We start from the raw sequence: 24,529 nt of genomic DNA, 5'->3' as shown, positions 1-24,529 counted from the left end.
CGCCGCTACTGTCCGCACTCCGCCGCGCCGCTCCTCGCACTGCCCGGCCGGCCTCCGCTCCGCCTCGCAAGTCGCTCTGCCGCAGCCGAGCGCCGCCGTGGCCCCTCTGCCGCCGGGAGGGAAGAGGCGTCGTCGAGGAGGGCCGGAGGGGCGCGCCGTGGGCCGAGGAGGCGAGGCCGGCGGAACGGCTACAGGTGGGGGTGGACGACGAGCTCGCGGGGCCCGGCCACCTCCACCCACCATGGACGCGGCGGAGGGAAGGAACGGCGCCCGCGCCCTGGCGGCCATGGCGTGACGGCGGAGCTGCTCCGACGGGCCGTGGCGCGTCCGCGGAGCTTGTCCCGCCCGCCTGCAGCGGCGCTCTGGACCGCGGCAGCGCTCGGGGATGCAGAGGAGAGAGAGAGAGAGGCAGAGGGAGCGAGGCGAGGTAGAGAGAGGGCCGGGGAGGGGGCGCCGGGGTGGGGTTAAAAATATTCTGACATGTGGGCCCAAGGCTGGGGTAGTTGGAATAGAGGATGGATATAGAGTATGAATGGGTGCGGGGAAACTGGATATAGAGAAGGGAATTTTGATGACTAGGACAGAATATTCTTTTTAGATAATGAAAATAGAGTATGACGAGTGCAGACAGTCTAAGGGTGACATGTTTAGTCGAGAACCGTCTCCTATATATGCATGCTAGGGGTATGTTATGCTCGCAGTAAACACATTAGTGACGTGCTACAACTTTATCCGTCACTGATCCATTATTAGTGACGCGTTTCATTTTTGCGTCACTGATGAGGTATCTCTTTCCTTCTCTCTGTTTCCTCCCCTCTTCCGCTCTCTTCTCTTTGCTGGATCTGAGCTTCCCACAACAATCTTTTTTTGGGAGCGAGCAGGCGCGATTCTCCCATAGTGAGCAAGCTGTTGGAACTCCCATGCATGGCGGGAGGGGGCGCACGGCCCGACAAGGCCGACGTCCATGACCATGGAGCACGGCATGGCTCGGAGGAGCTGGCGCTCGGCTAGTCAGCTATGCTGGCAAGTGCGGATGGCTACTTCAATTTTTTCACCTTTTCTTTTGTTGTATAATTTTTCTTTCTAAAAGCTGTCTATAAAACTTTTGTTCAGATTTTTTTGGTTCTGAATTTTTTCTTTTGAATTCTGGTTCCAATTTATGCTTCCGAATTTTTTATTTCAATGTTTTTTAAAAAAATTCCCCGAAATTGGTTCCCTAAAATTCTCAAAAAAATTATTCTTATTTTGTTTTCTGCGTTTTCTTGCAGATTTATATACAAAATTTTGTATTTGAACAAATCTATATATGCAAAACTTTTCTGTTTGAATAAATTTGTATAAATAACTTGCAACAAAATTTTTGTATTCAAAATATTTTGGATATATATTTGTCTGTATATAATTTTTAAAAGAAACGAATCATGAGAGAGGCTTCACGTGGGAAGCTGTTACGGGCTTACGCCAGTTGGTCGGAAATGGACCGTGCGCAGACATCTTTTTCTTTATTTTTCTTTTCTAATCTTTTGTTGTTGAATTTTTCTCTTTGAAGTTTGTTTTCAAAATCGTGTATTCACAACATTTTTTCCATATTTTTTATTTTTTCAAATTTTGGTCTCCAAAATTTTTCCACATTGTTCAGAATATTTGGTTTTGTAAAATTTCTTTGATTCAAAATTTTGTATGTATAAATTTGTCCTTGTTCTTTTGTATAATAATTCTGTACATAAATTTTTTTACCGATAATTGTAAAAAAATTATAAATTTTGCTATATAGTTTTGCAAATAAAAAATTATATATATATTTTATTTAGTTGGGGATCGGCGGAAGGTGAGGTGGGGCTGTTGGGGGAGACCTCAAAAGGAATTACTCTGTACAACACTGGGAATCACGTGGAGGACCGAGGTTTGCCGCTTGTTCGAAATTGACCGGACGGAGGGCTCCAAACGGTCGCCCGTAAATTAGCCAGGCCCACTCTGGATGCTTCTGTCTCCTCTGACCTTCTCGATCATTCCAGCCACCAACTAAGATATGATATTTATCTATAATCAAATATTGTAGCGTGTGGTTTTGATATAATATTTATCTATAATTATTGTTATTAGAGATCGAAATGAGATATTTAACTTAATTTGTTTCTATATATCCACGTGCGATGTTCCTTCCTAACCCGACGTGAGGATGCTAGCATATTTATTACTCAAAAGTCTAGATGTAATATATGACGTTAACTTGGACATAAAAAGTTTATCTCTTGTTTATATTTTAATAATGGCAATGGTGGGTGATTTTTAGTTAGACACAGAGGTATTTTAGTCCAATTTTTATTATAATGACAGTGGTGGATAATTTTTTTTTCTCCTATTAATGTGAGAATTTGAGAAGGAACGTGGAGGCTCTTTTGTAGGCTAAATATAATATAATAACAATAGATAGCATTGAAGGGATTGGCAAATTTTCGACGACGGGACATAAGGGATTGCTATAATTTTTATGGCATATAGTGAATTTTCTCATGATGTAATGGGTGGATAATGCTTCATTGCATATTTGGTTAAGCAAATGTTCAGAGGATCTGTTTTTGGAATAAGCCGAAACTGTGTAGGTTCACTTTCCGTGCCCACAATGAACAGGCATTGCTTTAAAGAATAAAACACTAGTTATCCTATACTAGAGCCTGCTTTTTGCTAATACATGTATATCTGGATGCAGATGTTCAGCATCATGTCACAAAGCGTGGTTTTGATCTTGTATAGTGTACCATGTATGATGACTAACGTGGAAACAAGTAAGAATTTGCAAAACGGTGGTCTCGCTTACCAGTTGAGAAAGCATCAAGTTGTAATAACATCAAAGCTGCATGTTCTTCAGACGAGGTTTGAAATGTACCAATGGCTAAAAACCATCATCTGGACAACCGAAAGGAAATCTTTGTATTTTTAATCTTTTACAGGTTCCAGATGTGGGTTCAGTTCGGTTCGTCATGAAGAAAATATTTTCAGAGTTAACACCACACGATTCTTTTGACTCATGCATGAGTTTCTTTTGAAAATCTCTTGGAGACAGAGAAGAAAGGAAGGGTTTGTACTAATAGAAAGTAGGACTCTAATCTGAATTAATTTCTATGGCTCTTCTCAAAGGTGATACGGTGCCTCTTGTTCAAATTTAAACAGTAGAACTTGGTCTGTTCTACTAAGGCCCTGTTTAGTTCCCAAAATTTTTCATGCGCTACAGTAATTTCGAACGTTTGACCACTAATTAGGAGTATTAAATGTGGATAACTGACAAAACTCATTCCATAACCCTGGGCAAAATCGTGAGACCAATCTAATAAAATCTAATTATGCAATGATTAGACAATGTCGTGCTACAGTAAATGATCTCTAATGACAGATTAATTAGGCTTAATAGATTCGTCTCGCGATTTTCCGTCCATCTGTGTAATTAGTTTTATAATTAATTAATGTTTAGTACTCCTAATTATTGTTTTAAAAGTTCCAAAAAATTTTGCCCCAAAATTTTTCCGGAACTAAAGGAGTTCTAACTACTTCAAGCCATACCTGAAGAAGAATCTTTCCGTACCCAGAGTCGCTCCCTTGTCTATTTAGCAAATCACTCCATGATTTTCTATTCTTCTTTTACACAAACTTTATAGCTATACAGCCAGCTAAAACAACACTCTTTTACACGACCAGCCTAGGAAGAAATCCCTATGTTTGGTTTATATATTTGTCGTAAAAAATATAGGTTTCCAGGTAAACCAAGAAATTAGCTGGGCACAATTAATAAATGTTGCATTCTCGTCTTGTAACCCAAATGCAACAACTAAATTTTGCATGCATCAACCAATGAGTATATTGGGCATGAAAGGTGCATAAGAACTAGTCACTCCACTTTAACATTTTACAATGGGTGCAGTTTCCAATATTCAAGACTTAGTACCACTATTGTTGAAATACTAGTTTACACAGCAAAATTTGCGGGTAACCACTTCACACTACTAGAAAAAAAGCCATTCGTCCATCTCAATTTAATACCGGTTGCTTTGAACCCGGTACTAATACCAATTTAGTACCGGTCCTATAGCACAGTGCCCTCCGGGACCATTTAGTACCGGTTTTTAACACCACCCGGTACTAAATGCCATCATTTAGTACCGGATCATAACACCACCCGGTACTAATTGTGGCATTTAGTACCGGGTGGTGTTATGGCCCGGTACTAAATGTCCCGTTCCAGTTACTTTAAATGGTTAGCATCTTCAATACACTCACATGTATTGTGTGGGTGGGATGGTAGAGGACACTACACGCGAGCCCACAGGTTGCGAGTTCGAACCCTAGCACAGGCAATATTTTTTCCATGGGACGGTACATTTAGTACCGGACGTTGCTAAATAGACGTCCATTTAGTACCGGCTGGGCAGCCGGTACTAATGTACCTTTTTCCTGCACCGGACGTTGCGGCCGGTACTAAATAGACATTCATTTAGTACCGGCCAGCCAGTACCGGCTAGGGCAGCCGGTACTAACGGGGGTTGGCGTCCGGTACTAATGTACCTTTTCCCTACATTGTCACGTCACCAATCTCACTTAATAGAAGAAATCAAAGATAAATTTGTTGGACGTACTAGACAGATTGTAAAAAATTATGGAAAACTTGTATATGAACGCATACGCAGTACCTTTCATGAGCCATAGTAGGGTTTTGTTGGCTTCTCGATCATCCCCCCGTGTGTCGACAAAGCCCAGAGGTGTGTGATAAGTTCGCCGCCGGTGGCGAGCTTCTTGACGTGCGCCGTCACGTTATCCGAGGGAGCAACACTCAGCAGCAACTCTACCCACATCTCGGATAGCAATTTCCACCGCGCCACCTCGTCGGCGACCTCGTTTGATAGTTGATCGCCAAGCTTTACGCCATCGACCAGGATAGCCTTTTCATACCCACTACCCTCCTGCTCCAGTTCGAGGGATTCGGAACTGGACAACTTGTTGAACATGTCATCCTTGGAACGGCAGCCATTGAGTTTGAGGAATCTCTGCACTCTTAGCTGCAGGGCTTCCATCAACAGCCGTACATCATATATCTGGTCCGTCACCAGCTCCGGCGCTTGGAACAGCAGGTAGGCGCAGTAGTTGGAGAGCTTGGTGGCCACCTCGCGGTTGTCGGCGATGGTGCGGCTGTCGTTACTACTGTCTGTAGCTGGGCGCCGCCGTGACTGGCCGCTAACAGTGGCCGGCTGCTGGGACAGCTTCGAATTCTTGGCGCTGCAAATTGTGGTTGCGATGTGCCAGACAAGGATGCTTCCCACGGCGCCGTGCTTGTACCTTGAGGTCGACCAATCCAGGTCCTGTAGCATGTTGTTCCTCTGCAGCGTGCGGTCGCCGTACTTGAGATTGGCCAGCCACTCCGACCGGAGCAACAGGTGGATGGCGCGCTTCACCGTGACAGGCAGGTTCCGGCGACTTACCGTCCTTGTTTGATTCAGGGAGCCCCTGATCCACTTGTGCAGCGGCATGTGCGCGAGGCAGAAGCGCTCGTTCTGAAGACAGGCATGTAAGAGGGAGTACTGCCCCATGGAGTTGCTCCAGTAACTTGTTGTCAGCGTCGCACGGAACATCAGCCACAGAAGCTTCTCCATGATGGGGTGCCCCTGCCACGAAGGTTTGCGTAGGTATCGGCACAGCATCTTCACTTTGTGCCAGTCAGACAAAATAAGTGACAGGTACTGAAATAGCTGCAGGACCACGAACAGGGCTATCACAAATCTTGTCAGCCAGATGTCGACGCCTGTTGTGACCAAGCTCCTGCTCCTGTTGCCCGCCTGGGGGCTACGGTAGCGCAGCAACGCCGGGGACAGGAGAGTGGACAGGCCCAGCGCCACGCCTGCCACAAAGGTGACTGTTTCTGGGATCAGAGACTGCTTCGGCGCCGGGTACCGTGCGTAGAAGAAGTCGAAGAGAAAGCCCAGCTCCACTTCGATCACCCGGTACATCCTCCCGTAATCTTCGCTTGAGTCCCCGCCGGCGAGGCCCCTTCGGACGAAGACCAGCGTCCGGATGTCATCACACTCCTGGAGTGGGTTCCGGCTGAGGCGTCGCAGGAGCAGCTTGAACAGTGCAAAGGAAAGGCACCTATCCTTGAGCCTGCGTGAGACAGTGCTGTCCTTGCCTAGCAGGCTCCCATTCCCCGCCTCGTGCTGCCAGACTCTGTCCACCGTGATGATGTCGTCGGCGGTGACATCCTCCAGCGTGTACTCTGCGCAGCCGTCCTTTACGTCCTTCTCGCCGAGCACCACGTACTTGTATCCCTTCATGGTGGCAGGATCGAAATCCCAGATGCTTCTCACGTGCTCGTGCCCCATGTGCTTGGAGATGAGCCAGTTGCTGGCGGTGAGGACGCGCTCCCGGCCAGCTGAGAGCCGGTCCCACAGGCGCATCCCGAGCTTGGCGACGTTCAGAACCCAGAGCAGCAGCAGGAGGAGCAGCAGCTGCAGCTCCAGGGAGCTGATGTACGAAAGGAGGAGGAGCAGAACGTAGATGGCTTGCGTGGCCTGGTTGAGCATGGTGCGGGCCTGTTGGTCGGAGTCGTCGACGCTGCACGCGAAGATGCCGTCGGCGCAGCCGAGCAGGAAGCAGGCCCACACGACGACCAGGTCGTTCCGGAAGGAGCCCGACTGCATCAGCCCGATGGTGTAGGAGACCGCCGGGTAGCACAGCATCAGCGCCAGCCAGACAACGAAGCGGAAGGCGGCGCTGCGGCTGGTGCGGCGGCCGGAGCCGAGGAAGACAAGCGTCGCAAGAAGGGCACAGCTGACTGTGACCAGCACCTCCATGCGGACCAGGAGGCCCACCGGGCTGGCCGCCCACGCAATGGCGGCATTGGTGACATTCCGGGCAGACAAGTGCCGCGTCATCTGACTGTGACAATAACTACTGCAACTTTATATTACCAAATTAACGGGGCAGGTAGAAACGAAATGATGAGCAGTCCAATGCATTAATTGCTAAACGTACTGCACCAAAGATATATCAGTTTTGGGAAGATTGCTTGGTTGTGCACCAGTTAGACACTGTCAGTTTAGTCTTACTAGCAGTTAACATGCACCCGGCCTAGGTGTTCCCAAATTGTTTTGTATGGAAATTTTTTTAGTGTGAAATATTAGATACAAGCTATAATTAGAATTTATTTCTAATTTCATATAAATTCTAATTATGTGAAACCATACCCAGGAATATTTGTTCGTACTTTGTATGTTTGAAAAACGTAATTTTTATGTTTTCATTACCTCGAGTTAATATCCCTATTGTTCACCATTATTACATTTATTATTACACTATTTTTGTCCAAGGTTTAAGGAAAAGGCTACCACAGACACATGACTCCTTTTAATAGTTGTTTTTAATTTTTCTTTTTACATTGACACTTCAACCTCATCTTTTCAGCGTGACAGGTATTTTACCCACAATTTTCTACAATCACATGATGCCAAGAAGCGGAGGATAAGGCTATTAACTCGATGCACCAATGAGGAGAAGCAGAATATTTTTTGCACTTTAGCCTAGGATACGTTAATCCAAATACAAACATCAAAAGAAAGGAAAAGAAAAGGGAAAAGAAAAAGAAAAAATAATCAAAGAAAAGTAAAAGGAAAAAGCAACCACTTGGTCACAACCTTCAAAACAAATCTGAAGAACGATGCAGATGGACAATTGATTCGCTAAGAAATGGATTACATTTGGTCACAACTACTTCTGATCTACATAACCTAGCACTTTAGCCTAGGATACGTTAATCCAAATACAAACATCAAAAGGAAGGAAAAGAAAAGGGAAAAGTAAAAGAAAAAATATCAAAGAAAAATAAAAGAAAAAAGCAACTACTTGGTCACAACCTTCAAAACAAATCTGAAGAACGATGCAGATGGACAATTGATTCGCTAAGAAATGGATTACATTTGGTCACAACTACTTCGGGTCTACATAACCTAGCACTTTAGCCTAGGATACGTTATCCAAATACAAATATCAAAAGGAAGGAGAAGAAAAAGGAAAAGAAAAAGAAAAATATCAAAGAAAAGTAAAAGGAAAAAGCAACCACTTGGTCACAACCTTCAAAACAAATCTGAATAACGATGCAGATGGACAATTGATTCGCTAAGAAATGGATTAGATTTGGTCACAACTTCGGATCTATGTAACCTACCACTTTAGCCTAGGATACATTATCCAAATACAAACATCAAAAGGAAAAAAAAAAGGAAAAATGACCACTTGGTTACAACCTACAAAGCAAATCTGAAGGACGATGCAGACAGACAATTGATTCGCTAAGAAATGGATTAGATATGGTCACGAACTCCGATCTACGTATCAATCAGCAGTAGTTTCCCGCCTCCTGGCACTACACTGTTTTTGCAATGCGGGTCGCCCATGGATGCCGGAAGCGGAAATAAGGGAACGCGGGAAGAAGATACCTGTCGACGAGCACCTGGCGGTGGTGGGAGATGACTGTGGAGGTCTTCTTGCCGGCGACTACGACCTCGGGAGCAACCGGGAGGTGGACACTATGGTGCGATCGGTGAGTCGAGGCGCCGGTGAAGCGTCGAGGATGTGGAGGACGCCGGTGAAGCTGCGGAGGGTAGTGTGAACTGCGATGCGTCATCAGGAGGAAGGTTGGGAGTATGGATAGGGGTGACTAAACTTTGTCCGTGTCAATTTTTTAAGTCTAACTGTCACACCCGGTTTATGAAGGAAACCGAAATGCATCTCGTATGTATGCCAGGATCAAGTTCCATACACACGATAGACAAATAAAGTGAAATACCATTACAGTGCCAAACGAAAGAGAGTATATAAGAACATTATTACATGACCGTCAGTCTTAAACTTATTCAAATAAATAGCGTCTCAGAGTAAACAGCGGAATCATCTTCATCACAGGCAGTCGACTAGGAGACATACGCCTAGAAATCTTCAAAGTCTTCAGGATACTCCGGGCAATTATTATCTTGGTCTGAACAGTGTTTATGCAAGGGTGAGTACACTTATGGTTGGTACTCAACAAATAGTAGGGAAACAACTTTATTACATGCAAAGCTAAGTCAAGGGTAAGGCTGACATGGTTTGATTGCAATGAGCAATTTTAATTGATCAAGTTTTATTAGCAAGCATTAACTAAGTGTAAGTTTATACCATTAACCCAAGTAAGTAAGGAGTAACAACAGTATCATCATAAGTAACCCATCAATTTAGATCATCTTCAAGTTTAATTAACATATGAGGGTCCAAACCGCTCATAACCGTGAGCACGGCTGATATATCAGTTTTACACTCTGCAGAGATTGTACACTTTACCCACAATTCGTGTTCTCCTGTGTCTCCCGGATTTGCAAGGCCCTTAAACACTTCCTTTGGTGAGTGGCGAGAGGTTCATTACGAGGCTTTTACAAAGATTCCCTAGTTCATGACAACTCACTAAGGTTTCAAATCAAATCGGTCATAACCCTCCCTAATGGTCAGCTCCTTAGCAAAAGCCGCTATCCCAATAGGACCGAGCTATACCCCGTCGATGCAACCCCTCTTGCCCTTTCGGTAAGATCATCGTAAACTAGAGTTTCTAATTAATTAGCCAAGACCAGAGCCATATAGTATTGTGGTTGCACTGTTTTCCTGGGTGGTTCTCCATGTTCCAATTAAAGCATATGATCTTGCTTAACAACATTCACCAAACAACATGAAGTAACATATGTAACATTTGTATCAAGTATTTCTAACCATGATCCAAGTATAAGCAACTAGCATAGCTGCCCAACATAAAATAAAGTACCCAAGTTTGATCAAAGATGGATAAAGTAAACTAGGCATATCCTTAATTGGATTCCCATCATATTATAGACTCGTGCATGCAATAAAGTAAATATGAATAATTTGTGAATTATTTGGGACAAAGTTTGATCAAGGGCCACTTGCCTTCCTCAAACTACTGCTGCTGCTGCTGCGCATCTTCAAATCTTTGCCCGGGCTGCTGCTCGAACTGCGAATCGTCTATCACACACGTGCATACAAGCAAACAAATGCAATAAATAATAAATAGTACACCAATCAATAAAAACAACACAAAACGACATTACTGAACTGTTGTACATATTGCAAGGATCGCGTGAGCACAAGAATCGCTTAGAACAGAGTTAAAACAAGAAAGTTATGGCTAAAACGAGGTTCTAGGGGCTTATCTGTGAAGAATTTGAAAGAACAGGGGCTCTGGTAAAAGAAACTAGGGTCTAAAATGTAATTAAAGCTTAATTACAGGGGCTAGGAAGCAAAAGGACAACCCAAGGATGGTGGGTTCGATTTTATAAAAGCGCAGGGGTTAAAACATAAATAACAGGGCTATTTCGCAATTATTTTTGAACAGCGACGGACTGTGGGTTGATTTCGGAAAAGCCGGGGGGGTCTTTTGCAAAAACACTGTAGTTGACTGGTATCCTGGGTTTTGTTCTGGGGTTGGATCTAATCTGGGCCGTCCGTTTTGGATCTGGCGGCTCAAAGGCGAAGGGGGCGGCTGGCGGTGGCGGCGGGGTCGCCGGCGCATCGCGAAAACGTGATTCCGGGCGCGGTTTTGCGCGCGGTTTGGACGGGGAGCTAGAGCGCGAAGTGGCGAAATCATCAAGGGGCTTTAGAAGGCGGATTAGGGGCCGGGATGGGGCGTGCGACGGCGAGAGGCGGCGCGGACGGAGAGTGCTCGCTCCGACGAGGAATTACAGTGGCGAGAAGGAGTGAGAGAGGGAGAGAAGGGGTCGGCGAGTTTCCTCACCCCACGGCGAAGCTTCGGAGTGGAGATGTCGTCGAGGAACGGCAGCGGAACGACGTGTCGGCGGCGGCGGCTCCGAGCTCTGAGCAAAGCGGCGGCGCGGCTAGGGTTCGAAGGCGGCGGCTGCGACTTCAACAGGGGTCAAGAGGCGGTCCGTGCGGCGTTATTTATGGAGCCAGGGGTCTCGGCATGCGGGCCAGGGACAGACACGACGGGCGCGGCCAGACTCGGGCTCTAGTCCGAGCCTGGCACGGCGAGGAAGGCGTACCGGACAGGGGGGCCCTGCCTGGCAGCGAGCGCGGGGGGAAGGGGAGGCGCGAAGCGGGCCGCGTGCGAGAAGTTGGGCCGGGAAAGAAGATTGGGCCGGCGTAAAGGAACTGGGCTGCGCGGGAAAGAAAGAAAAGAAAGAAAGAGAAGGGAATTGAAAAAGGAAGTTGGACCGGGCTAAAAGCGAGAAAAGGAAAAGAAGAGGGGTTTGCATCTTCTGAATAAAGCAACAAACACATTCAATTCGAATTCAAATTCATAGAACTCAAATTCAAATTAAGCAACAAGCAATAAAATGATGCAAGGCAGCATGAAAATGCACAAGATTTAATTTCCTTATATTTATTTTTATGGCTAAATAAATTATTTAAATTAGCAATAAATGCTCTAGAAAAAGATAAAACAATTAAAACCTTATCGGACCTGTAGCTTAATCAATTAAATTTATTTAGGTTCCTAAATTGAAAATTAGGGTGTTACACTAACTAATCCATGATCAATATATATTTATTGTAGCAATTAGTGTGCAAATCATAGGCTAATTAAGATCATTAGCTCGCGAATTAGCCTGCATTTATACAATTAATTTTGTAAACAGTCTATGTCTAATACTCCTGATTTGTGTCAAACATGGGCCAAGGAAGACAGATTCTGCTACACTATTATTCGGCGACAGCTAGTGCAAAAGAATTGATGGTGGTCTGACCGGCCATGTGCACGTAGTACTCCTAATTGACTAGCTGAGGTACGGATACCGAACTACCTTGCCACGGATCTCAAATAATTGAATCTAACTTGGGGAGAACGAAACGAAAATCAAAGTGTGCAAGTGTCCCTGTGGATATTATAGCTCACTTTATTTTTTTCTACATTTAAAGTTATGTTAAGTATGTCTAACTTTGATCAGGTTTATAAAAAACTATCGTAGTACATACAGTATCAAATAAGTTTATTACCAAGATGTAGTTCGTGGAGTATTTGAAACTACTCTGATTTGTAGATTTTAATGCTGTTTTCATTAAATTGGTCAAATTTGAAGAAATTTGACTTAAGAAAAAACTGAAGTCGGTTACGTTTGAAACAGAGGAAGTACTTTGTAATGAAATTGTTTGGTTAAATTCTTAAGGCTCCACATTGCATATGTGCTTAGTAGGCAAATGTCAAATATGTGGCACTGAATATTATAAAAAATGTAACACAATCCTTGATCATCCTCCGTGGAATGAAGAGATGCACATGTTATATCTATTACAGCTCTAGCATGAAGTCTGCACTCTGAATTCGTGATAAAGCAACTATGAAACATGCACGAACGTTCAGAGGCCGACCGGTCTGACCGGTCTGTCCAGTTGTAATCCGAGTAGGCTTTGTTTTATTTTGGAAATTCTTGTATAAACCGATTTGGAGAGGGGTACGACTTCCCCCGACCTATAAATACAAAGGCTAAGGCCGATTGAGGTATTCCCAATCGAATCAAATCAAAATATCGCATTACTTTTTGTCTCTCAAACCCTAGACTTTTCCAACCCTATATTGCTTTCTTCCTTCGTCTCTACGGCGTTTGAAGACGTTCTGAGTGGCCTGCCGACCTCAGAGCAACCCTAGCCGCGCAAGCTCCGATGGGGTCCCTCCCGAGCTCGCATTTCTAGGACTTCGCGGTTCTCTGCTCCACACCGGTCATACCGGTCTGTGGAACCGGTCAGACCGGTCCGCCAGGGCATCGCTGGTTCAGATCGTTTTGACGATGTCCTGCGCGTTCTAGCGCATTCGAGTGTGTTGGCGCGATTCTGTGTCAACACACTTTTTGGCGACTCTGCTGGGGAGAGATTAATCTGGTTTTAAAACTGATCTAATCTACTCCTTGAAGAAGATGGGCTCTTCAGAGATCGACAAGGAAAACATCATCACGGCTACAATGGATGAGCTCACCGAAGAGGAGCGCAAGGCCTACCTTCTTGTGGAGGAGCACGTCAAGGCACAATTCTTGAGGGGCTTAAAGAAGGATCGTGGTGGCCTCGTCAAGAGGGTGGAGGAGTTCATACTGCCGTCTCTCAAGCTTAGGAAGGATAAGATTGAAGAGATCCCCAATGTAAGCCTCTCTCCCTCTGATATGTTTGATAGAATATCATTCATAATGGATCAAAAGATTGTTGCTGCACAAGCTGGCGCGGGTGATATTTTGATTAAATTGAGTAGTGATGTTGATGCGCTTAAAGGTATACAACCCATGTCAGATCCTAACTCATTAGATCCGAGTTCGGCTACTCCTGAGTTCACATCTGAACCACTCTATGGTATGCCGCCGAACTCGTTCTCAGGGCAAACCCCGCCACCGTCGACCGTGCACACTGCACCTACCAGACCGGTCCCACAGACCGGTCAGACCGGTACTACCGGTCAGACTGGTTACTTAGTACTGTCGCCGACGCCTCTCGAGACAATTCCTGGTTCGGCTGCCCCTAGCCGAACTAATGAATTGTCACTGTATACACCACCTCGCACTACTACTGTAGCGGGAGGGCCACGAGGATCTGGACCTAACCAAGGGCCGATCCCGACTTCTTCACAGACGATGGCGCATGTAAATTCTAATGCACATCGTTTTTCTGAGTTTTATACCAGCCAGCACTATCTGGCCGATCTCCTTAAGTTCAAAGAGGATCTGGCAAATGCGATTAAAAATAAGCTTGGGGTGGATATGGGTACTACACGTTTATATCAAAAACCTTATCCCGCTGAGTTTGATTTCACTCCTTTTCCTGCTGGTTGGCGTATTCCTGAGTTTACTAAATTTAATGGTGATGATTCTCGTACAACTTGGGAACACGTTAGTCAATATGTCTTGCAATTAGGAGAAGCCGGTTTCAATGATGTTTTGCATGTGCGTTTATTTTCTTTATCTTTGACTGGAACGGCTTTCGCTTAGTTTTCCTCGCTTGCTCCTAATTCTATTCGCAATTGGGCTCAGTTGGAGCATAAGTTTCATGATCAATTCTTTAGTGGGGAAACCGAAGCAAAATTGTTGGACTTAACATCGATTAAGCAAGGGCGTTGTAGACGCTCCTTAGCGCCCCCGATTTATATACCGCAAGCGCACGGTTTCGTGTAGCTTTTCCCTCAGAGTATTCCCCCAAGGTTTATCAATCCACGGAACCAAAGAGACAAGAAACAATCTACTAACATAGAGATTTCTTTGTGTTGATGTGGTGTAAAACGAATCTAATTTACTAAAAACGACAAACACCGAAGGTAGCGAGAGAAAGTTAGAGATAACCAATCTAGATCACCTAGATCATGCATATGTTGTAGTTCCAGCTAGATGAAGTGAAGTAAGGTAGATGTGAATCTCAATGAAAAACATCTTTAAACTCAAAATTTCCAATCCGATCCCTCGATACTCCGCCTACTCCGTGGAGACGGCCTGTCACAACGCCCCCCTTTTGAACGAAATACCCTGAAGCAAGTCGAACCCCCTTTGGTAGTCCGTCATGAACCTCTAGCCACCATGACTACAAGATCATGCTAAGCGATCTATCTCGATAATAGATCTAGGATGAAGCGAACCCAAAGAAAAGAACGAAATCGAAAGAGAGAACATGGTCGCTAAACATTCGGAATCACAAATAACTTCACCATGAATGATAGTACATCACAAGATCACAACCGGGGCCCTACCTTGATCTTGATGATCCTAGCTCCAGAACTCCGATGTGGTCTTCCTTGCAAGGTTCCCACGTCGGCTAGGGCAAACCCTGGACAACTAGCACGACCCTCGGCTCTACGAGAGGTGTCCCTCTATCTTCTCTGCTCCTTGGCGTCGTCTCCCGAATTGATCTCTGCGTGAACCTTGGGGAGGGGTCTTTAAATAGCCTCAGGGAACCCTCGGTCAAAGGGGAGGTCGAAACGACCTAAAAAAGGACTGGGCCGGCCAGCCCAATGAGCCTAGGCTGGCCGGCCCAATGAGCCTAGGCCGGCCGGCCTGGCTCTTTCCTTCGCCGACTCGTGTTCACCTTTCTCCCCAAGTCTCCTGGAATCTTCTAGAGTTTATGTCTTTCACGATTGCACCCCATTAGACGTCGTTATCTTCGAGATTTCTTCGAGGAGAAGGATAGGATGGAAAATCCTTCCTTAAATATCTCTTTGCTTTGCTTAGCCCCGAAATATCTTGATCTTATCTTGTGGGCTTTGTCTTTTGGGCTTCATTGGAGGGTGGATGTGCATGAACGGGCCTCTAATCATCATGGCCTTCGATCCTTTGTTCGGGCTTTGGCCTTTGTCTTTCTTTGTGTCATCGCGTGATCATGGGCCTTGCCATTTCATGCTCCAAAATTGGTCAAAAACCTGCAAAAACGAAGTATCTCCAAAATATATGTGCAAACACGAAAACGACCAATAAATGGGCCGAGGTTAAGATGGTTAGTGATTCTGATATTAAATTCATGCCATTATCAAAGTTAAACAGGGGATAAAATGGATACTTAAGGAGCGCCAACAGGCGTGATGAATCTTCTTCGGATTATTTCAAAAGATTTAAAGAAATTAAAAATCGGTGTTTTAGTTTGACAATTTCCGAAAAGGATTTGGCGGATTTGGCGTTTAATGGTTTACGTTCTTATTTGAAAGAGAAACTCGAGGGCTTTGAATATCATACTGTAAATTCCTTGCAAGTCAAAGTCATGGGTTTAGAGTTTAAACTTAAAAATGCCAAAGATACTTTCAAGCCTCATCGGTCCAACACACATTTTCTTGATCATGATTCGGATAGTTCGGACGATGATAGCAAGGAAGTATATGCTGCTAAGTTTGTTTGATCATCAAAGGCCAAACCCGGTTCAGTTCCGTCTCTCAAGTCGATTCAAAAGAATCGGCAAGAGGAGCTGAAATTTACTTTTGATGTTTTTAAGTGTGATCGGATTTTTGACGAATTGCTTAAGAATGGTAACATCCGATTGTCACATGCTATTCCATCTCCCGGCGAACTTAAACGACATGCATATTGTAAGTGGCATAACTCTACATCTCATGCTACTAATGATTGTAATGTTTTCCATCAACAGGTACAATCGGCCATTAATGAAGGACGATTGGTACTTTCTGAGATGCAAATTGACAAGGCTCCTTTCCCTATTCATACACTAGAATTGAACAATCCAAATGTGCTCATTCGGCCGGAACAAGCCGAAGGAGCTATGGGGAAGCATGTTGTCATCGGTGATCCAAGACCGATGAATACAAGTGACAAGATCCTTGTGTTGGTGCTCCTTAAGTACCCATTTTATCCCTTGTTTATCCTTGATAATGGCATGAATTTGATATCAAAATCACTAACCGTCCTAACCCCGGCCTAATTATTGGTCATTTTCACATTTGCACATATATTTTGGAGGAACTTCGTTTTTGCAGTGTTTTGGCCTATTTTGGAGCATGAAATGACGAGGCCCGTGATCGAGCGCTAACACGGAGAAAGACGAAGGTCAAAGCCCAAAGAAAGGACCAAAGCCCATGTTGATTCGAAGCCCATTCATGCGCATCCATCCTCCAAGAGAGCCCAAAGGACCAAGCCCACAAAGATGAGATCAAGATACTTCAGGATTAAGCAAAGCAAATGAAGATTTAAGGAAGGATTCCCTATCCTATCCTTTCCTTGAAGATATCTCCAAGATAACGACGTCCAAAGGGGTGCAATTGTGAATGATATAAACTCTAGAAGATGCGAGGAGTCTACACGCGAAAGAGGAGACCGAGGCGGTCCCGAAAGAGGGTAGGCCGGCCGGCCTAGCCCGTTTCCGAGGCGGTTCGGCCTCCCCTTCGACCGGTGGATTCCTTGGCTTATAAATAGCTCGCACCTTATTCAACTCGGGGAATCAATCCACCCCGAACTCGACGAAAATCTAGGGCCAAGGCCGGAGGGAGACGACGGCCGCCGCAAGTCTTCGAAGGTACCTAGGAGATGGCTTAGGCCACCCCTAGCCGCCATGGCCTCCCTGCGAGGTTGTGCCATGGTGGAGTTTGGGAGTCATCCCCAACATTCGTCAGGGTATGTACACACACGATGGTGATATCAATCTACTCTTTATTCTAGTTGTCTCGACTTTGGTCTACTTCAATGCATGCTTTCTTTCTCATATGTGATGCATCCATATGTTCATAGTAAGATTAGATCTATTCGTGGTGATTAGTCTATATCTTGCGGATACATTGAGGTAGCGTGTTTTAGCTAGTTGGTTGATTACCCCGGTGTGGTGACAGCATGGTGGAGGGAAAAATTCTAGCGACGACATGATGTGGAATAGGATCGATGGCGAGTACCATGGGAGTCGTTGCGCGGCCACCAAGAGGAGGAGCTTCGAGTAAGAGCACTTGGTGGGCGTTTGGGGTAAAGCTTTGGGAAACCTTAGGCATCAACACGCACCTCGCACCGGTGACCTTGGGAAAGTAGGCCGCTTGCGAGCCGCCTTTCTAAGAGATGATTTCATGTACCTTTAGTTGAGATGCAATCTATGTTTTGATCACCTTTTTGACTAGAACCGTACCTAGAGACGATAGGCCCTAGCTCCTTGGTTGTGTTATCTCATCTACGGTTGTGGGTGTGATGAACACTTATGCTTCATTCATATCTATCAAGTGTTCAGTTTATATGCAATCTTCGCTTCATGTTTAGGATAGGTTCGATAGATTAGATGGTAAACCCTAGTCAGTTCGCTTCCGATCCACGGATTGATAAACCTTGGGGGAGTACTCTAAGGGAAAAGCTACCACGATCCGTGCGCTTGCGGTATGTAAATTGGGGCTCTAAGGCGTGTCAACAAGCTTTTCTGGCGCCGTTGCCGGGGATCAGCAACTCAAACCCTTGGGAGATCTATCTATCTTTTTGGACTAACTCTAATTTTATTATTGCATATATCCTGTGTTTCTTGTTTGTGTCCATGAATGCAGGTAAAACCCTAGACACAAAGCGATTGAGAAGTTCTCAACGTCCGTACTTTGACAAGTCCAATCTCACTCAAACAAGTTGATGGCTACGTGAAGACCGGCTCTTTAGTGGTAGGTGCTAACTTTTGTTAGTGGCCCAGTGTTGACGCTCCTTAGCGCCCCCGATTTATATACCGCAAGCACACGGTTTCGTGTAGCTTTTCCCTTAGAGTATTCCCCCAAGGTTTATCAATCCACGGAACCAAAGAGACAAGAAACAATCTACTAGCATAGAGATTCCTTTGTGTTGAGATGGTGAAAAATGAATCTAATCTATTAAAATTGAAAAACACCGAAGGTAGCAAGAGAAAATTAGAGATAACCAATCTAGATCACCTAGATCATGCATATGTTGTAGTTCCAGCTAGATGTTGTGAAGTAATATAGATGTGAATCTCAATGAAAAGCATTTTTAAACTCAAAATCTCCAATCCGATCCCTCGATACCCCACCTACTTAGTGGCAACGTCCTGTCACGACGCCACCCCTTTCGACAAAAGTACCCTGAAGCAAGTCGAACCCCCTTTGGTAGTTCCACCATGAACCTCTAGCCACCATGACTACAAGATCATGCTAAGCGATCTATCTCGATAATAGATCTAGGATGAAGCAAACCCAAAGAAAAGAACTAAATCGAAAGAGAGAATATGGTCGCTAAACATTCGGAATCACAAATAACTTCACCATGAATGATTATACATCACAAGATCACAACCGGGGCCCTACCTTGATCTTGATGATCCTAGCTCCAGAACTCCGACGTGGTCTTCCTTGCAAGGTTCCCACGTCGGCTAGGGCAAACCCTAGACAACTAGCACGACCCTCGGCTCTCCGAGAGGTGTCCCTCTATCTTCTCTGCTCCTTGGCGTCGTCTCCCGAATTGATCTCTGCGTGAACCTTGGGGAGGGGTCTTTAAATAGCCTCAGGGAACCCTAGGTCGAAGGGGAGGTCGAACCGACCTAAAAAAGGGCTGGGCCGGCTGGCCCAATGGGCCTAGGCCGGCCCAATGGGCCTAGGCCGGCCGGCCTGGCTCATTCCTTCGCCGTCTCGTGTTCTTCTTTCTCCCCAAGTCTCCTGGAATCTTCTAGAGTTTATGTCTTTCACGATTGCACCCCATTAGACGTCGTTATCTTCGAGATTTCTTCGAGGAAAAGGATAGGATGGAAAATCCTTCCTTAAATATCTCTTTGCTTTGCTTAGCCCCGAAGTATCTTGATCTTATCTTGTGGTCTTTGTCCTTTGGGCTTCATTGGAGGGTGGATGTGCATGAACGGGCCTCTAATCATCATGGCCTTCGATCCTTTGTTCGGGCTTTGGCCTTTTTCTTTCTTCGTTTCATCGCGTGATCGTGGGCCTCGCCATTTCATGCTCCAAAATTGGTCAAAAACCTACAAAAACAAAGTACCTCCAAAATATATGTGCAAACGCGAAAACGACCAATAATTGGGCCGAGGTTAGGATGGTTAGTGATTCTGATATTAAATTCTTGCCATTATCAAAGTTAAACAGGGGATAAAATGGATACTTAAGGAGCGCCAACATTCCCCCATGCTTAAACCTTGCTCGTCCTCGAGTAAGTCCTTGATAAAAATCAGCGCTGCCTTTCTGTGTCCAATCCCTGCACTTGATCATACACGAGAAAACACAATGCTCCCAAAAATATTTTGCAGTTAATAGTTCAAGTTGTGACTAGCTTTTTCAATGTGAAAGGTAGATACAAGTTAAATGCTTCCCCACAATTATTAAGAACATGCTCTCAAAATTAAACAAGTCTCAGAATTAAGAAAGTAAGTTCCATAAGTAATGCTAAACCAAGATCAATAATTTAAACCTCATTGCAATTTGCTCATGGAAACTGTCAGCTCATCTTGTCTCTCAAACTTGCTAGAACTTGCTCCTTTCTTTCTCTCATATGTATGTGTGAGGCTTTATCTGGAGCTCTGGAAAGGTTAGTCCTAACAAAAGATATTATAATCAAGATATTATCAAAACAAGAAATACTTCTTATGGATTTACCGAGACTCGTCAAAAAGACCATTGGAAAATAATTTCTTTATGGAGAGGGAGAGAATGGAACACACACTTTAGATGGTGGACATGTGTAAATGGCAATGGTTGATCCCAAGGCACAACTGAAGTCTTTGTTATCGAATTGCACATGGTTGGAATAATTGAGTATAGAATAACCTTCAAAGTACCTGGAGTTTAATGAAGCTAAAGGAACCGAGGAGCTTTTCATCATCATTCATTTTTTTTTCTTTTCTCTCTTCCTCCTTTTTTTTCTTTCTTTTTGCTCCTCAGAACCGTTGGCAACACAATGCACTTACTCCACCTCCCCCCATGCTTGAACGTTTGCTTGTCCTCAAGCAATGAAGTGATGATAACTTGATGGAGTGAGTGCACAAAACTTTTATCAATTCTCTGGACTTAACTTTGGAATTCAAGGGAGCATCTCCTCGTGAAAGATTGAAGCCAACAGAGGAGGAAAAGGGGCAAGCCGGCCAGCCTAGGGGTGTTGGGCCGGCCGGCCTACTGCCTGTAGGCCTCCACTTCTTCGGATTTTTCTTCTGCGAACTCTTTGATGCTTCCCAAGCTTATGTTTTACTGAATTTTGCTCTTGATTCCACTGTTTTGCCGTCAAAATAAATATATACTCAATATATAGGTTATGGTCAAGGAGGTGTTTCACAAAAAGATGTTTTTGGTTAAGGGTGGATATCCAGCGAGGTTTGCGATGTTCCCGGTATAGAAACTCACAATGCATGGATAGAATGGCTAGCAAAAGAGAGGTACGCAAAAATACGAAATGGTCAGCTTCTTAGTCTCGTACCAAAGAAGATAAATCCTGAATTGATGCACCTGAAAATAATTCTTGCTCTATGGTTTGTTATGATATATCATTTAGGCTTGTAGAAGGGTAGAGCAATTGCAAAAGGTATCATTGACAAGGATAGCTCAAAATTAATTCCAAAATAAATTTTCCTTGACAAGCTTAAGTAAGAGAGCAAGAATAAAAGATATGGGTCTTAATTTATCATAACCTCCATAATTGAATTAGCCGGCATTTAATTAATTTTCAGATCATGTTAGAGAGAGCATTAGTTTAATCATGCATAAACCAAGCACAAGAAAGTAGACAAAGCGGCAACGATCATCATATTTTAACATGGCACAAACTTTCTATCATCATTACTAACCATAGCATTAAAGCGTGGGTGATGCATTTATTTATCATGGTGATGAAAGCAAAAGAAAACAATTTGCACACATGCTGAAAAATAAATGAAAAGAAATAGAAAAATCCAAACCACACGTGCGAGCATTTTATTCATGGTCTTGCCATCGATTACTCTCCTTGATTGGCTCTTGCGTTGTATCCTTGGTCATAATACTGCTGAAATGCTCCTCCATTAAATTGTTCCGGTGGCGCCAGGCCTAGAAGTCCCATTTGATATGTGATTCCCGCGGTTCCATCTTCTAGTTGGGTTGTGTGCCTCCGGATGGCGTCTATATCTTCCATGTTTCTTCTTGCATAGGCACCCATGATTCTCATTCCTTGTTCCGGTTGAGGGAGGTCAAAATATTGTGCTCCAAATGACGGGTCGGGCATCTCTCCTTGGTATGACGAGAGTGGGTAGCCGTAGTTGCTAAATGGTGGGGGCGCCACCTCAGCATGCCCCCATGCTTGATCTTGGTTCCCTTCCCATTGACTTGTCCATCCTTGCGGGTATCCCTGTCCACTTGATGCACCTTGAAATTCATTCCTCCAATAAGCGGAACTTGGCGGTGGAAGGTTTACTTCCAAGTCTTCTTGTTGTGCCGATGCCGATGTTCTTTCAATTAACCTTCCTCTTTTTGATTTCATCACCTTTTTTCCAATATTTTCAACTCGCCAATCAGTCCTCCCTCTTGCAAATAATTTCAGCCTTTGATCGGGGAGGGAAATATCCATCTCAGAAATAGTGAATCCCTTCTTTTCATCCCCTCCGATATAATGGCCTTGCCTCAAATGATCAATCCCAATATCTCTTCCCGGGACATAAATTTTTTGGATCACTCGTAACCTCGGATTCATGGCTCGGGCTATCATTGTGAGATAACACCCCGAACCAACTTCTCCCGTGCCGGATGATGCTTCACAAATCCACCTTTCAACCATGATGTAGGTGGGATCAATTACTTGCTTATTTACCAATGCAGCATACATCCAATTTAATTCTTGGTCGGTGACCTTCGATTCTCTCATCCTCCCGAAAATTCTCTTGCTCAACCAATAGTGGAATATTTGGAGGGTCACATTACTTATATTCTTCCTTTGGCGGTTGACATCTTTTGCTATTTTTGTCCAAAATTCATCAAGCTCTCCATCTTCAACTTGCACCATTTCATATGCATTACTTTTGAATCCGAGCAAACTTCCTATTTCTTCATAGGTGATTACTTTCTCTTCATTCTTGAGCCAAAATTTCAGACATGGAACTTATTCATCATCCACCACTTCCGTTAATTTTTCTAATGTCATGAACATCTCAAGAGCCACTTCTTCTTGTATATCTACCGTGACACCGTCGGAAAATAACTTCCAACCGATGTTCTCTAAGAGCTCATAGATGTCATGATGGAATCCCAACTTCTCCAATGCTTCATCATCAAAATCATAATTTGCTCGCAGTCTTCCCTTCATGAACTTGAGCCTTTCTTCTTCTTCCTTCGACAAGATAATAAACCCATATTCTGAATTCTTGGGCTTGTATGGTGGTGGTGCGGATGACCTTGTCGAACGCCGTGGAGGAGGTGGTATCCCATCGGTGAATCTCATGGAGGAGCTTCTCGGGTCTCTCATCCCACCAAGGAGCAACATGTCGCTCCTCGGTGCGGGGTTTTCTTCCTCCATGCTCCGCGGAGACTCGGAGACCGAGTGCCTCCGCGAAGAACTTGGCGATGCGTCAGATGTTGATGAACGCGTCCTTCTCCTCCCGGCGATGAACTTCATGAGGCCACTCATGGTGACTCCTTGTTGCACACACTCAAAAACAAACACACCGGGGATTTCTTGCCGGTGGGAGAACAATATATCGAAGAGTGGAACAAACTAGGAATTGTGGTGAATTTTCTGAGATTTTTGGAGTAGATTTTGGGGGATGAATTTTTCAGGGCTCTAACTGATGTTTCTGGGCGAAGAACTTGAAAAACATAAGTGAGGAACTGAATGAGGAGTGCACCTGTCAAAGGGTGTCACCAGAGGGCTTAAAAAGGGGCCAGGCCGGCCGGCCTAGGGGTTTCCTGGATCTGCTCCACTTCGATTTTCTCTGGTGGCTTCCTGGTGCAATTATTCGCTTCTATCCAGTACATCTTGCATGCTTTGCACCGTCCAAATCCTGTGAACCACTCCTTCTTTGCCTTTGATGTCCACTTGCAACATTATTTCTTCACTTTGTGTCATTCACCTTGTCCCATGCTTAATCATTCATCACATGGTGCCATCTTTGCTGAAAATCACATGTCCTTCCCATGCATTGCTGCTCCCTTTTTGGATCATTTGCATGTGGTGGTAGGTAGAGAGCACTACTCTTTCCCATGAACTCACTTTGATCAATGGATGTTAATCAAGCACATAAACCCTCTCCAAATCATGCTTAGATGTTTAATCCTCCTCTAACTTTGAAATTTTAGAATTGACTCGAAGCATGCAATGAGTTTAAATGAATAATCAGAGGGGAATTGAAACATCTTTACATTTGTAAGTCGAAAAATATTTCCCGACTACATTAATTTTGGTTGCACCGGAACCGTTCACTTTCATGAATTGATAGCGAACAATCTCGAATTCAACCGTGGGTATTGGGTTTAGGTTCTAATTTTTGCCAAAGTGAGAGAGAGATTTTTGAAAAAGAGAATAATAAAGTTAGGAAAATTCTAATCCTATGGTAATGAAACTGAAAATTCTCTCTATGTTTGCGCGAACCTACGCATCAAGAATTCAAATGATATAAACATAGCGCGGCTCTACTCGTGTGTTTTATCTCAACTTGGTTCGGCCGTCACGGAGAGGACTGTCGCCAAAAATAGGTATGGAATTTTGGATGTGGCTTTCCCAAGAAGAGGCAAATAAATCATAGGATGGCTCATGTCATTGGTTTAAAATAAGAAATAACATCGGAATGACCGAGCGAATAAAATTCCAAATCGAATTGTTCGACCGAACGACCAATTGTTCAAAAGTATATCATGTTCTTGCGTAGCAAAATTCTCAACTTACTTACCTAAACCTTTCGCGGGTTGTCCTCCCGGTAGCTTATTATTGACTCGACGAACGGGTTGAACTCCCGGCAGCTTTATTCTTGACTCGACGAAGGGGTTGCCTCCCGCGAAGCGCTTCGTTTATAGTCTATAGCTAGACTTTCTTCTTCTTTACTTCGGACCAACGCTCGGTTATGGCGCTGCAGTCTTGGGTACCCACTTCTGCACAATCCTTGGTGC

General features: G+C 44.4%; 1 protein-coding gene across 1 annotated transcript; it reads right to left on the bottom strand.

Moving 5' to 3' along the window:
- Nucleotides 1-4,685: 4,685 nt before the first annotated feature.
- Nucleotides 4,686-6,914, bottom strand: LOC120678296. Its single transcript, XM_039959424.1, has one exon. It carries the CDS (start codon nt 6,912-6,914, stop codon nt 4,686-4,688), a length of 2,229 nt encoding a protein of 742 aa, XP_039815358.1.
- Between the last annotated feature and the right edge of the window lie 17,615 nt (nt 6,915-24,529).

This window comes from Panicum virgatum, chromosome 6N, assembly GCF_016808335.1.
Source record: "Panicum virgatum strain AP13 chromosome 6N, P.virgatum_v5, whole genome shotgun sequence".
NCBI classification, from domain to species: Eukaryota; Viridiplantae; Streptophyta; class Magnoliopsida; order Poales; family Poaceae; genus Panicum; species Panicum virgatum.
This window is presented reverse-complemented; position numbering and strand designations above follow the sequence as displayed.

Coding starts and splice junctions, on each gene's coding strand:
- LOC120678296 (XM_039959424.1), bottom strand. CDS start 6,914: ATGACGCGGCACTTGTCTGCCCGGAATGTCACCAATGCCGCCATTGCG.